This window comes from Chlamydotis macqueenii, chromosome 17 (assembly GCF_036417535.1).
Source record: "Chlamydotis macqueenii isolate bChlMac1 chromosome 17, bChlMac1.mat, whole genome shotgun sequence".
Taxonomy (NCBI): Eukaryota; Metazoa; Chordata; class Aves; order Otidiformes; family Otididae; genus Chlamydotis; species Chlamydotis macqueenii.
This window is the reverse complement of record NC_141572.1, coordinates 7,177,114-7,190,116: the sequence shown is the minus strand read 5'-3', so window position 1 is coordinate 7,190,116 and position 13,003 is coordinate 7,177,114. Positions and strand designations below refer to the sequence as shown.

General features: G+C 39.4%; 1 protein-coding gene across 1 annotated transcript in view; it reads left to right on the top strand.

The window, feature by feature from the left end:
* Positions 1-13,003, top strand: part of GALNT9 (polypeptide N-acetylgalactosaminyltransferase 9) — a 145,008-nt gene that overhangs the window by 18,418 nt on the left and 113,587 nt on the right. Inside the window, exon 2 of the mRNA XM_086761405.1 lies at positions 9,025-9,205. Within this exon, the coding sequence (XP_086617531.1) occupies positions 9,025-9,205 (181 nt within the window). The remainder of the gene's footprint in view (positions 1-9,024; positions 9,206-13,003) is intronic.

The window sequence follows — 13,003 nt, the reverse complement described above, 5'->3', positions numbered from 1 at the left end:
CTCCTTTTAATATCAGTGGGCTGCTGGGCAGTTACACCAGTGTTTCAGCTCCCCCTCTACCCACTCCAGATTTATGCCATCACCAGAGGAGGAGTTTTCTGGCTTTCCTCCAAAGCCCTGAAGAGAAAAATCTGTTTTATATGTTTTCCCAGCACGAGCCACAAGTCAGCTGGGATTTTAAAACTTCTAGAAGAATCTTGGCGTCTGTTACTTATTTAAAGAAGACAAACTGATCTTTCTCTGTGAATGATCTTTTAGATCATTAAAATTTTTAAAATATCAGAATCACACATATATAAGTTAGAATTGTGCGTATAGGGTAGACTTTTTTTGTTGTTGTTACTAAAAATTTAAGTTTAAAAATATATCACATATATCTTCCTTGTTTAAGAATCCCTGTTCTTTAGGAAATTGATTTTGCTTATATCAAGGCTCTGACAAAACACTGGTGTCTCTCTCATTATCTGTAGGCTTGAGATCAGTGTTCTACCTCACAAATGGGGTTTTATCATCCTGTGGTCTGTGTAGCTCCTATTTCTTGGTCTTTCCAGTCATCAATCTGTTTATCTCCTCCTGAATTATCTGTTGTAATTAGAATACATTTTCTCATCTCAAGGGGAAACCAGCTCCAAATGAGTATTCTATAAAAGCAATTACTTTTGATATTAGATATCTGTATGTAAAACCACAGTATTTCTTCCAATTAAAAAGCACTAATGAATTTTGTGTCTGGAGAGGGAGTAGTCCACACAATGCTCCTGTTTCTGCTAAGCCAATGAACAAAAAATTAGGCCTGTAAGAAGGCTGATGAAGCCAGCAGCGGCATGCGTGAAACACCTTTGAAAAGTTGGTCAGGGAGAGAAAATGGCTCGGCACGGTCATCTGACCTTTTTTCCCCCAACAGGCCTATTGTATGCATTGATGGACTTGGTCATTCTCCACATCGTGCCAAGATGATTAACACACATTTTCCTATTACATTTGTCTCCTGCACTTGGTCCTCCATTATGTATTTTTTTTCATACTATTTCCTCGGATATTCCTCTCCTCCTCTTCAAAGTCTTAAGTCATGCACTAGGAATCTTGCATTTCGCATGGAACAGCCTTTCCAGAGATCTTCATGTGGACTCCTTCCCGCTATAGGCACGGGAGGAGTTGCGCTGAGCATTCTCAGCAGGAAACCTGTCTTATATATCAGAGCTGCCATCTTCATCATCTCAAAATAGCCTGAATGAGTAGGCAACTTTTATTATGAGCTTTTCTACAAAAGGAATAATTTGAGAAATGTCTTGATCGTATTACGTAGAAGACTATAAACCCTGTCCCTAAGTTACTTTCCCACACAGAGAGAAGAGTCTGGAGATGAGGTAAACATTAAAAAAACACTGCACCACATAGTTTCTAGTGCCAAAACATTGCACATAAGTGTTCCAGCTTTACAAGTTATTGTACTTTTTTCCTTTCAAACCATCAGCCACAGGATACTGTTTGTCTTCTCCCTGGTATATCTTCAGAGATACTTGGGGCTGATATTGGATAGCAGGGGACATAAATCTTTCAAGCAAGGATGCAGCAAGCTTGATTACAACTACAAAAAATAGAACTGAATTTTGCATTTCAGATAAATGGAAGTGCTGGAGTAATTTAAATTGGATGGGATTTTGTTTGTTGCTCTCTGCTTTGGAGACAGTTGGAGCCTGTATCCCTGTGGAGTGCGATTGGGTGAATGTTTCTGTATGTAAAACTAAATCTCATCAACATACAGCATTCCTTCTGGCTCAGAGAGTAAGCACCTTTGATATGGACAAAATTCAGATCAGTTCCCTGGGCAGCAAATCTTATATCTTATGTAGGCTTACTGCAGGGTGGTGGCAGAAGAAACTACGGCGGTAGCAGCTGTGCCGCACAGGGACTTGCTTTGCCTGCCCAGGATGGCTCTAGCACCCAGTCTGGACAACGTCCTGATCTGAGCAGCCGACTAGAGCATCCCTGGGCTGTGCTAGGTGTGTGAGAGGCAAGGCACTGTTCATGCGATTGAGCCTTTCTCCGATGTAAACATGTTCTTTTGGAAAACTTATTCCTCTTAGTTATTTTTAGGGACCACTAAAATGGAGCTATAAACAGCAAGACAACTGGTGAGCTGAGACCTTTTGCTTGGTGTTGAACAGTTAGCTCGTGTTGCTCTGTCTTCCTCCTCCTCCAACCAGATGCTTAGGCATCTGCTTGGTGTTAACAGTTAACATGTCCTGTTAACTCCTGAAGGAGGAAGACCAGTTTTTTCCTCCATGCCTACGGATATGCCAGTCAGCGAGGCTGTAACCTCCATCTGAAGTTTCTAGTTGCAACAGAACAAGATTGCAAAATTACTGCAATACAGTAATTCAAGATGGAAGCATTAGGGATGATTCATTAGATGCAACTGATTTAATACCTGCATCCAGAAGGGTGATTTTGTGTAGAACTAGCTTAAAAAGATGTTGTAAGCTGAGTCTTGTTTTAACTATGTTACTGAACCTGTTCTAGAGTCTATGATCCTTTTTCTTTTCTTTCTAAAGCTGTGACTGGAAATGCTAAAAGTCAGCTTTGTCAATCTATGTAGAGCTGCCATTGTGCCTGAATTCTTTTTTTTTCTTTCTTTCTTTCTTTTGTTTAAACTAGGATCTAAAGATTTTTATTGCCTTACAAGGTATGCAGGGATGTTTTCAACTGAGAAATTAGAATTGGAAAAGGAAGGAAATAATTGTTTTGCTAATGAGTTTTATGTTTGCTGTTTACACAAGAGAGAAGTGTTTCAGTGGTCACAGTGAGTAGTGGGTGAGTATGCCGGGTTTTTTTTTTTTGAAGGAAATATTTTATTCCCTCTTTTTAAGGTGCTAGGAACTGGAGTACTTTTGTGTAGTTATTCAAGAGCGCAGGTAGTCCAAGAGTAGTTAAAGCTCAGAAGTTTGGCTTTGGAGCCCTGCTCAACCTAGGAGTGAGATGGGTCAGCAAGAGCACTTCAGAGGTTTTGCAGCAGTTCTGTTAGTGCTTGCCAAATCTGGTGGCATTGGTGATGGAGCTGGCCTTGTGACTGTGCCCAGCATCCCTGCTACCAGCTGGACAGACTTTTGATGAAAGAGGGATGAAATGTGGGAGCAGAGCTGCTGCTGCTGAAGCGGGGGTGGCAGAAGTGGCAGAAAGGCCAGGAAGAGGCTAAGAACAGACCTGTGCTATTGTGAGTGAGGATGTACAATTATTCTCAATTGCTTATTTTTATTTTGAATTGGTAAAAGGTTAATTATGTCTGAGAACCTTGGCTGAACCCGATTTACAACTGCCTGTAATCGTGTTGCAAATATTAAAAAAAAAAGAGATACTAAAATAATCACAGATGTAGTTTGATCTTGCTTTTGCCATAGTTTCTCACATAAATCTCTTCAGTAATTCTGCCATTGTGACAGGGTTTATGGTAAAAAATAGGAGATCTCTTTTCTTGCTAGAAAATTATGCATCCTGCAGAGTAATTAATCTGGTTAAGAAACTAAGACCAGTTCATTTTGCCCTCTATTCTCCCAGCAATTTCTGTCTTACACAGAAATCTCTGCAGTGAGAGCAATAAATTTGAAATGAATGACAGACACTAATTATTTGTGACCTCATTGTCATCTACAATGTCAAACTGGGCATGACTGATCCCAGTGTATGGGCTGTAGATCTTTTTAGTCTAAAAACATAAAGTAAAGACCACTTTAAAAATAGCAGCTCACTGGGCATTGCCACCGTTGTTCCCTCTCTCCACCCTCTGCCCATCACCATTTCGGAGGTGGCAACATAATTTCAATCCTTTCCTCTGACATGAGCTGCAGGGCTACACTGTCAGCAATGTACCCTGCCCTCAATGGCTTCACAAGCCACGGAAAAATGAGTACTAGCTAGAGCCATAAGTAGGCAACTCATACGTTAGATGAGGATCTGGAAGTCTGCAGCAAGTTTTAAAAAAAAAAAAAAAAAGAAGAAAATGGAGAAACTCTCTTATCTGGTCTGCCTTGGTTAAAACCCAGATATATGTTGGAAGTTGAACCAGAAGCACTTCTCCATCTGTCTGTCTTAGGCTTTATATTGCTCCCCATCGCTGTAGGACGTGCATACCCAGCGTGTAAAACCAATAACAATTGTGTCTCTGCTGAGCAGCAGTATTTCCAAAAATGTATTCCTTTCCCTGTTGTTCCAGTAGGGAAGATCCACGGGAATGAATTTTCTTTATGGCTGTCCCTGGATTTTTGCTGAGCAGAAAACCCCCAAGCTGTAAGGCACAAATAACTTGTTCTTCACTGACTCCCTGTCTTGGGCAGCCCACGCACGCATCCTTGGGGAGCACTGTTGTAGAGTACTCTGCTTCTCCACGTCCTGCCAGGTGGTGTTGCTGTGTTTGGCATACCAGAAGGACTCTGAGGAGGTGATTCTGCCTCAATGGTCCCAGACTGTGGGGCACCCCTTGGACGAGGGCCCGCAGGACGTGCTGGAAGGTTCACCAGCAGCCTCTGCCTGAGCCAAACCTGGGGACACTGTCTCCCATTGCCTGCCTCTTGATCCCATCTCTTAAGACTAACCTTTTTTTGAGAAGATGCTGCTGAACTAGCACCCCTTTTCTGGGTTTGTTTTTTTTTTTTTCACAGAAATCTGACCAATGCGGTTAATCGTGGATTTGGGGGTTAGTGAGTTATGATCTTGACATAGGTACTTGTGAGGCAAAACGCTCTGTTGAGGAGGCGTTTGCTGAAGCAACAGGTAATCCTTTGAGATGAAAAATGCTATGCAAATGTTGTCCTATGAGAGACATATTGTGTGTAGCTAACCAACCGAGCATTGAAGAACGTTGCATGTAATTGCTGAATTTAACACGCACATATATACAATATATTATATTCATTGCTCCTAAAAACTTCCTGAGACACCTTACTGCTTTTCTTGCAGAATGAAGCAATGCAATATCATTTATTTAATTGCTGCTGTATATTGGTCAATGTTAGTGCATTGCTATAATAACTGTCAGTCAGATTAGGCTGCAATCTGGGTAATGAATCGGGGAAAAAACCTCACAGCACTGTGTTCTGAGAGTCAGTCAGACATATGATGATTCATTCCTAGAACAAGATCAACTTATTAGCATGAAGAGCGAGAATATCTGATTTAGGGAAAAAAAGTATATGAAATAATTGTCATTATACATGGTTTGGAAGGCTGTCTAACTGATTCTCTCATAAGAAAAGTAACAAACAAAATGCTTGATGCTTCCTGTGTGTTGAAAGTTTCATCCTCCTTTTACTTCTGCCATAAAGATGCAAGTGTTTTGTTCTGTAAACTGCAAGAACATATTGTATAAAGAACAAACTTTTCAACTACTGGAATTAAATTGTTGCTTAAAGTCAAATGAGCACGCCACATCTCAGAGTCCCTCTCATCAATGCAGGTCAGTTAACTTCAATAAAGTTGCCTGCAATTTCCTTTGAGGTAACAACAGATCCCAGCCCAGATGATTCCAAATAATCAGCAAATAAATTTCCACACTTCAGTCTTTCAAGGACATAGACTTTATGAAGTGTCTGGTCTTCTGAATTCTTTAACTTCTAAAGTGCCTAATGTAACTCCCTTTTAATAAGTCCTGCTTGTGGGCTTTTTTTTTTTTTTTTTTTTTTTTTTTGAGGGAACTGCTGACTTTTCTTTGAAACTGAGCCCCCCTCTAAGATGCTGTATATTGGGAAAGTAAAGCACAGGCATGCAGCATCACTGCTTGCTCTTAGTATCTTTTAAGTCTAAGACTGTATCATGCAGGAAGATTAGGCTGCTGTGCTTTTCCTTTTGGATGGGGAGAGATTTAGAATCTCAGACGTGATTTCTGTAATTATTTGAGCAAGGACTAAGTGTCAGGCCAGGGATGGCAACATTAGACCTTTCTGTTCTAATTTTTCCAAATGAGGTAATATTAAATACTAAAGTTAGTCAAAGTGCCAAATAGCCTCTCATCCTACATTGGAACAAAAGGGGCAAATGTTACATTTTCTTCAAAATGAAGCTCCCTAAAAGATCTTTTAAAAATATTTAATGTGTATTGAAGTGCTTAACTTAGTAAGGTAAAATAATTTCTTTTGTTTGAAATCACTTACTGCAACACAACTCTTGAAGAGTTTTAGTCATGTTTCCACAGAAACTATGACCCCGCTTTTCTTACAGAAAATTGTTTCACTAGAAAATTCAAGTAGTCCTGCTTAAACACCCCAAATATAATGATATCACCTTTTTTTGCTCATAGTTTCATCCTTTGCATGACCCAGTTGGGACATGATTATTTCAGCTCCTAATGGTGAGCTTCCCTTGTGCTAGTTTCTCTCTGTCCCTGCAGAATGCAGAAGGTACATTTATTCATAAGGTACATTTTACAAAAAAAAAAAAATGTGAGGAATAAAGAAGAGTATTTTGTGATGTATGAAGTAAATCTGTTTCTTGCATTCTTCTTGTACATTTTCAGGCAGGACAACGGCACTTTCCTGTTTGTCTTCTGGGTTAGTTCCATGCCTTACTAGAGGAAAATGTGTTTGGGAGAGTAAGACAACCTAGCTGGCCTAGGAGGAAGAATAGTCGTTAAACTGTGGGAGGGCTCTCTTTTGTGTTACCAAATGTTGAGGGATAAGTCATCCAAGGTGGTCCAAGATCCTAGTTTGGCAATGTGACTGACAGAAGAAGAGAGCTGTCTACCGATACTACATTCCCTTGCCTTGAGCATACCTTTCATTTTTCCTAGCGTTTTGTTTCACTTACAGCTTTGAAGAGGTTCATTATTGATTAAGCATCAGTATCAATCCCAGTAGCTCAGTGCTTTGGTCTTTTCTCTCTATGTCCCAGTAATACAATAGCCTAGAAAAAGATGCTGGTTTGAAGCTTCATCTTTCTACTTTCCCCTCATGGGTGCATGGCCTGTGGGGTGTCTGCTTGTGCTTCTGTTTGATCTCCCTTGCCAGTGTAGACGTGGAGCTCACCTCCCACACACACCTATAATGAGACCGTGGCTGAGCATGCCTCTTGTTTTCCCTTCTTTTCAACAACTCACTAGCCTTGAATGCTTGGAGCTGTCTGAATTTTTCAAAAGCTTGCCCATGCCAATAATGTTTTTCTGTAGGGCATCCTTTTTTTCTTCTTCTGCCCTTCCTCCTCCTGCTAGGACTCATGATTCACTCTGAGGCAGTTGAGCATTTCAGTGCATGATGATGAAGAACATGAAGAAGACATCAAAGATGCAAACACAAGCAAGGTCTGTCCTGACTTGAGATCACTGATTGCACTATGAGGTATGTATTTTTGTAGGCAATGTCTGAAATTCAGTACCAAAATTCCCGAGTACTGTAGGTTCTCAATCCTTTTATATTCAGAAAAACTATTTGCAGTGTTGTGCCTAACCTGAGAACAGGGTTTTCTCATAAGCAGCGGCAGAAGAAAATGCTAACTTTACTTTTTCAGACCACTAATGAACCACCGTGTCTCTGTTCTGTCCTGCAATTAAGAAGAGATTGTGATGGAGCTATAACAAGTGAGGACAGTGTTAGCAATGAGGTGCCAGAGACATTCCTTCATGAGGGACTCAACTGTCCCAGACCTTATTGTGGCTTGAAGAAGCCAGTCCCCGCTTCTGTCTTGCATGTTTGTTACTAGCAAATGTTGACAGTTTCTTTCTGTCTTTCTCATTAACTATTTAGTTGAAATAATGGCATTTCCCTCTTGAAAAAAATTTTGATTTGAAAAATGTTAAGCAGGTCAAACTCTAATTGCTTTGCTCTGTGTTGTAAATTATTTGGAACATATTTGTACATTTCCGTATAGTATCCGCAGGACTGTTATTTATAACTTTTTTGCTTATAATGACTTGTTGATAGTGGGCCTTTTGTAAAGGAAAGCTTTGACATTAAACATAGGATATTTGAGGAGCTTATTTATGAGAATTCAGCACCAAATTAAATGCCTGTTGCCATGGAAGAGGTTCTTGGTGATGTGATCATGTGGGCATTTTTAATGTTGGTTTAGTTTTGTTTTACATGTGGTTTTGAGTGTATATTTGATAATATACCAGTGAACGAAACCAATAAATGCATTGACTGGCTAATATCTCAGCACTAACCAAGTGGGGCTAATTATTTCAGCTCAAGTGTGTCCACATTTTCTGATCCTATAAGCTATATAGAGCTGAGTATCTTACATAATAGACATATTTCATTTGTTAGAGAGCTGAAGGATAGAGGAAGTCTGAAGTAATTCCCAGGTGAGAGATGATGTCAGATCCTTTAATAGTTTTAGCACATCTTTGTGTGAACAGGCTGGGCAAGGTGTGCAGTTGAGTCCAAATGACCCATCTATTGACTCACATAGTGAAATTAGGTTTACCCTGTATTTCCCACCCAACAGCAGCTGGTGACCAGTTGCATAGCTCTTTTTCCAGCATGGCAACCAAACCTGAACTATTCAAGAGCTGCAAGTGGTCTTAGGGCCACAGAGCAGATGCCTCAGCTCCAACACTTATTCCAGAACTGACATTAATAGGGCGCTAAGCTGGCAGATCTATGTGTGGTAGAAATTCAACATATGTCCATTAGAATGAATGGAGCTATAACGGGCTATACTGGGAAAGGGCATGGCCTCCAGTTCTTTGAGGAAAACTTATCTTAATTATCTTAAGGATAATTAGGCATTTTGGAATGTTTGGAAACAAGATTATCATTTCCAGGGATTTATACAGGAAAAAGGAAAAATTGTGAAAGTTGCTAATTGATTCTTTATAGCTTGCTCATTAGTAATTATGCACTGATACTACAAGATGTGTTAATTTTAGATTCTGATTTGAAAAGCTGAGGATAATTTCCACAGAGTCATGAGAGTTTGAAAGCTAAGTTTCATGGGAGTTCCAGTCTTGTTTGTCTAAAAACATTCTGTGGTCACAGAAGAGATTAGATCCATTTCCTTTATGTTGATAATTTGTGGGTTTTTTTGTCTTTTGTTTAGGTCTGGCAAAGCCCATGGGATTAGTTGAAGGTCCAGGAGGCCTGGGCCAGGGAGGAATGGCTGCTACCCTGAGAGATGATAGCCATGAATCAGAGACTAAGTATGAAGAATATGGTTACAATGCCCAGCTCAGTGACAGAATATCACTGGACAGGTCCATCCCTGACTACAGACCAAAAAAGTAAGTTGAATTCCACATTATTATTGAGAGGAAGTGATTGATTACTGTTCTCTCGGCCAATGGTGGCATTCTTGTTTTCTCATCCCTTCCTGGTTAGAGTATGAGAGTGATTAGTCATACACATACTCCTGAGTTTAGTGAAAATTGAAAAGACCAACTGCTATCTCCAGCATGAAGTGCCATGTTAAATGCATAAATTCTGTGAATAATGCATTAATATGCACATTTAAGGCCTCAGATCAAAAACTGCATCAGGATATTGGTGCTTATTGGTTTTGATTCACTTAAAAAAAGCCAGGTAGTGCCACCTGAGCCCACCATCAGAGGTGGGAGCCTTAGTCTGTGCTCCTTGTAGTCACATGCAATGGAAGGTGGGACAGTGACAACAAACACTTTGTAGACACTTTAAAAAAAAAAATCAAAACAACTGCCTTTAATTGCATTTGATGTTCTTGGAATTGTTTAGTTGGGGTTTACAATGCACTGAAACATAGCCTAAGTGTAATCCATCGCGGTCCTACGATTGCAATAAGATTTTTTTTGTCTTTGGAATGTGTGGAGATTTTTTTATTCTGGTGTTATAGCCTTCACATGCCTGTGCTATGTGTGACATTGCAATTATATGTTTAATATTTGCACTGATGTATTATATTTCATATTAAATGTCTTTCAAATATTTCATATTTATGGAGTTATGTATCTTCCAAATGAGACATCCACACTGTCATCCTACGAATGACAATCAGTAATGTCTTAATGCAGAGGAGATCAGCAGCAATGCCTAGTTACTCTCAGGAGACAGGATTGAAAAGAATACTTAATTAATTTCTAATAATAATCTTCCGTTTTAAAAGACCCACTGGGGCTCCTAGGCTGAACTGAAAGTTAAATTAAAAAAAAGTATCTTATTAAGTGATGAGAAAAGTTTAGCCAAGCAAAACAGTTGTGCTCTCTGAGTAGATTGCAATTGAATTAGGATTTTAGGCAGTTCAAGCTGCCAAAACCAAAATCCAGCAAAACAAAACTTCAGCTTAACTACAAATTTAATTAGCTGTGTTACGTATTAATCTAATCTCAGAAGTATTGACTCAGCATTTGTTTTCCCAGGCACTTGCTATACAAAAGAAAACCTAAATAAAAGAAGCAGCAAAGAGAAAAAATTCTGCTGCTGTGATTTCACATTTCATGCAAGTATACTGACTTACCCAATGGTCTCATCTCTCCATCTCTCTCAATCTATCATAAAAATCCATCATGGAATTATTCTGGGGGAAAAGTAGTCTGTAGTTATGCAAATATTTGAGTTGTGCATCTGATCTGGTCCAAAGACCCTGAAAATCAGCGTGAAGTTCTTCAAATGAAAGTCAGTGAGGTCTGACCTGGCCTGTTATTAGCTGCTGCAGTCAGGTAGATAATAAATGAGAATGCTCTACTAGGAAATACAAAAGTGAAGGTTGTAGAGCTTGAATCTAGCTCAGCAGCTGTCAGAAGCATGAGAACATTTGCGATCCAGTGATGTTTCACTTCAGATTATACTCTTCCACAGTTTTACTTGGAAGCTTTGAGTCATTCAGATAGGCTTTTTGACGTGCTCATTTTGGGAGTCTTCTAAGTCCATGTTGCATGATGAATGGTCTGAGTTACTGGGAGGACTGCCTTCCTCGTGGTGTTTTGACACTTTTGAGGTAGTTCTACTTAGGTCTGGATGCTGGAATTGAAACATTTTTCTCTAGATACTTATGAGTTGCAGGAGAACCCTTCAGATTGAATTTTCTGTGAAAAATGAGTGAAAGTTTGGAGAAGGTAGAAGCTCTTATATGAAGAGTTTTATCCACTTGTATCAAAGGAGCTTTGGCTGCCATTTGATTGTGATTTTCTGTCAGAAATTTCTACTGTCCTCATGAGCAGCATTTTTTGTCTCTGACCCCTTCAAATGCACAGCTACTCATATACAGCCTCTTTAGGAGCTCTCACTCTAAAGCTGAGAGGCAGTTTTCACTCCCTACCCTATCAGCCTCCTCTTATTCACCATGTAGTACCACATCAGCTTACCTGACAGGTGACAGTCGTACGTCATAGCTGTAAGGCAAAGCTGAGCTTGACTTTCAGTTTGATTTAGACACTGTGCTCTAATTATGTATTGGAGAGAACTAAACCTCCATATCTTTGAGACAGGCTTTGGGAAAACCACTCTTGTTTTGTCCAGCTTCGTATGCTGACTTGCTCAATGGTCTCATCGTTTTGTCTCTTGATAATAGCTCTCATTGCTGAGCCCTTCTCAGTCTGCTTATGATTTATATTCATGTCATTCCCAGAACTTTTCATTTTTAGATTGAGAAGCAAGGTAGAATTAATGTCCAAAGCCACGTACAAAGTCCATGGCCAGTTTATGTATAAAAGCACTTACTTGGATTCACATTCCCAAAGTATTAAACCATGCTTTCTCTCCATTCTGGCTTCCATTTAAAATGCTCAGATATAAATATTTGCACACACCAGTAGGTATTAAAGATATGAACTAGGAGAATTTATACTCAAGTCTGCATTGCATAGGCACAACTTATGAAAGTAAACATGATTTCACTATGCAAATGTGGGACTTAGAATATTCCAGGGTTAGTATTCTTTTAAAATAAATTTGATCAGAAATATTATCTTTGAGTTAATTTTATCTTTGAACTTCCCCCTTATTGCTGTCCAGTATCTTATTCTGGTAGAATAAGCCTTTTGTTCCGTCTGCTAGCATAGCTTCAGTAAACATTCATCACTTTAATTGTTTTTCAGGAGAGATATTTTCATCCTCACACAGCAAATTAAAAAAAAATATGTTACACTAAAGAGATGTACAGTGAGACAGCGTGACCATGAAGGCTTCTAAATTGGAGTCACCTCCTTGTCCTTTCACTGCAGTAAAGGTGGGCAGTCCTGCTCTCGAGAAGCTTTCCCATGCACTCACAGCGTGTTCTGCTTTCCTACCCGCTGCTGCCAGCGCCGATATTCTTTTTATCTGAGAAGCTTTTTCTTTAAGATAGGAATCACTAAGTCAGTACAGGAGACGACAGCAGATTTTGTGCATGTTGTGGTTGTGTGCCAAATCGAAGCAATGACAGTAAATAGCTTGCTTGCGGTTACAATTCACACAATAATTGCAAAATTATAGTTTGATCCTAACATGGTGTAATAAATATGTCTCAAATTTTCCTGCTCTGATATTGCACCTCCCACAGCTTGACTGCTTCCCCTGTCTCTATGTGGAAGGCTGACAACCCTGGGGAAATAGTTCAAAAGCATACTGTGAATTGATATTTCAGGCTATGTTTCATTTCAAGAGACATGTAATATAGAGAAGTTGCAATTTTGTTTTATAAAACAAGGCAAACCCTCCCCAACCGTTTGTGAGTTTATTCAGTGTGACCTTGAACACTATTTTCATTTCTTGTGGGATTTCACCTAAAACAAATGGGCTGATTTTAAAGTTGGGCTGATGATCTTTCCATAACGTATTATAAAAGTCTTAATGGTGACTTTTTGCCCTGAAGCAACTGAGTACAGTTCAGCTGAATGCTCTGAGAAGATACAAGGACCAAGCAGTGGGAATGAAATGTGTTTGAGTTCAACATCAAGCAGAATACTGAGGATTTATTATGTTTGATTGAGTATTTAGAAACATTCAGCTTATCATCATAGTATTGGACTGATCAGAGATATTGCTTCACATACTCAGTGGGAACTGGTCACTACTTTGTTGGTCTGTTAAAATACATGAAAATAACTCTAAAATAGTGGTCTGGTTAGTAC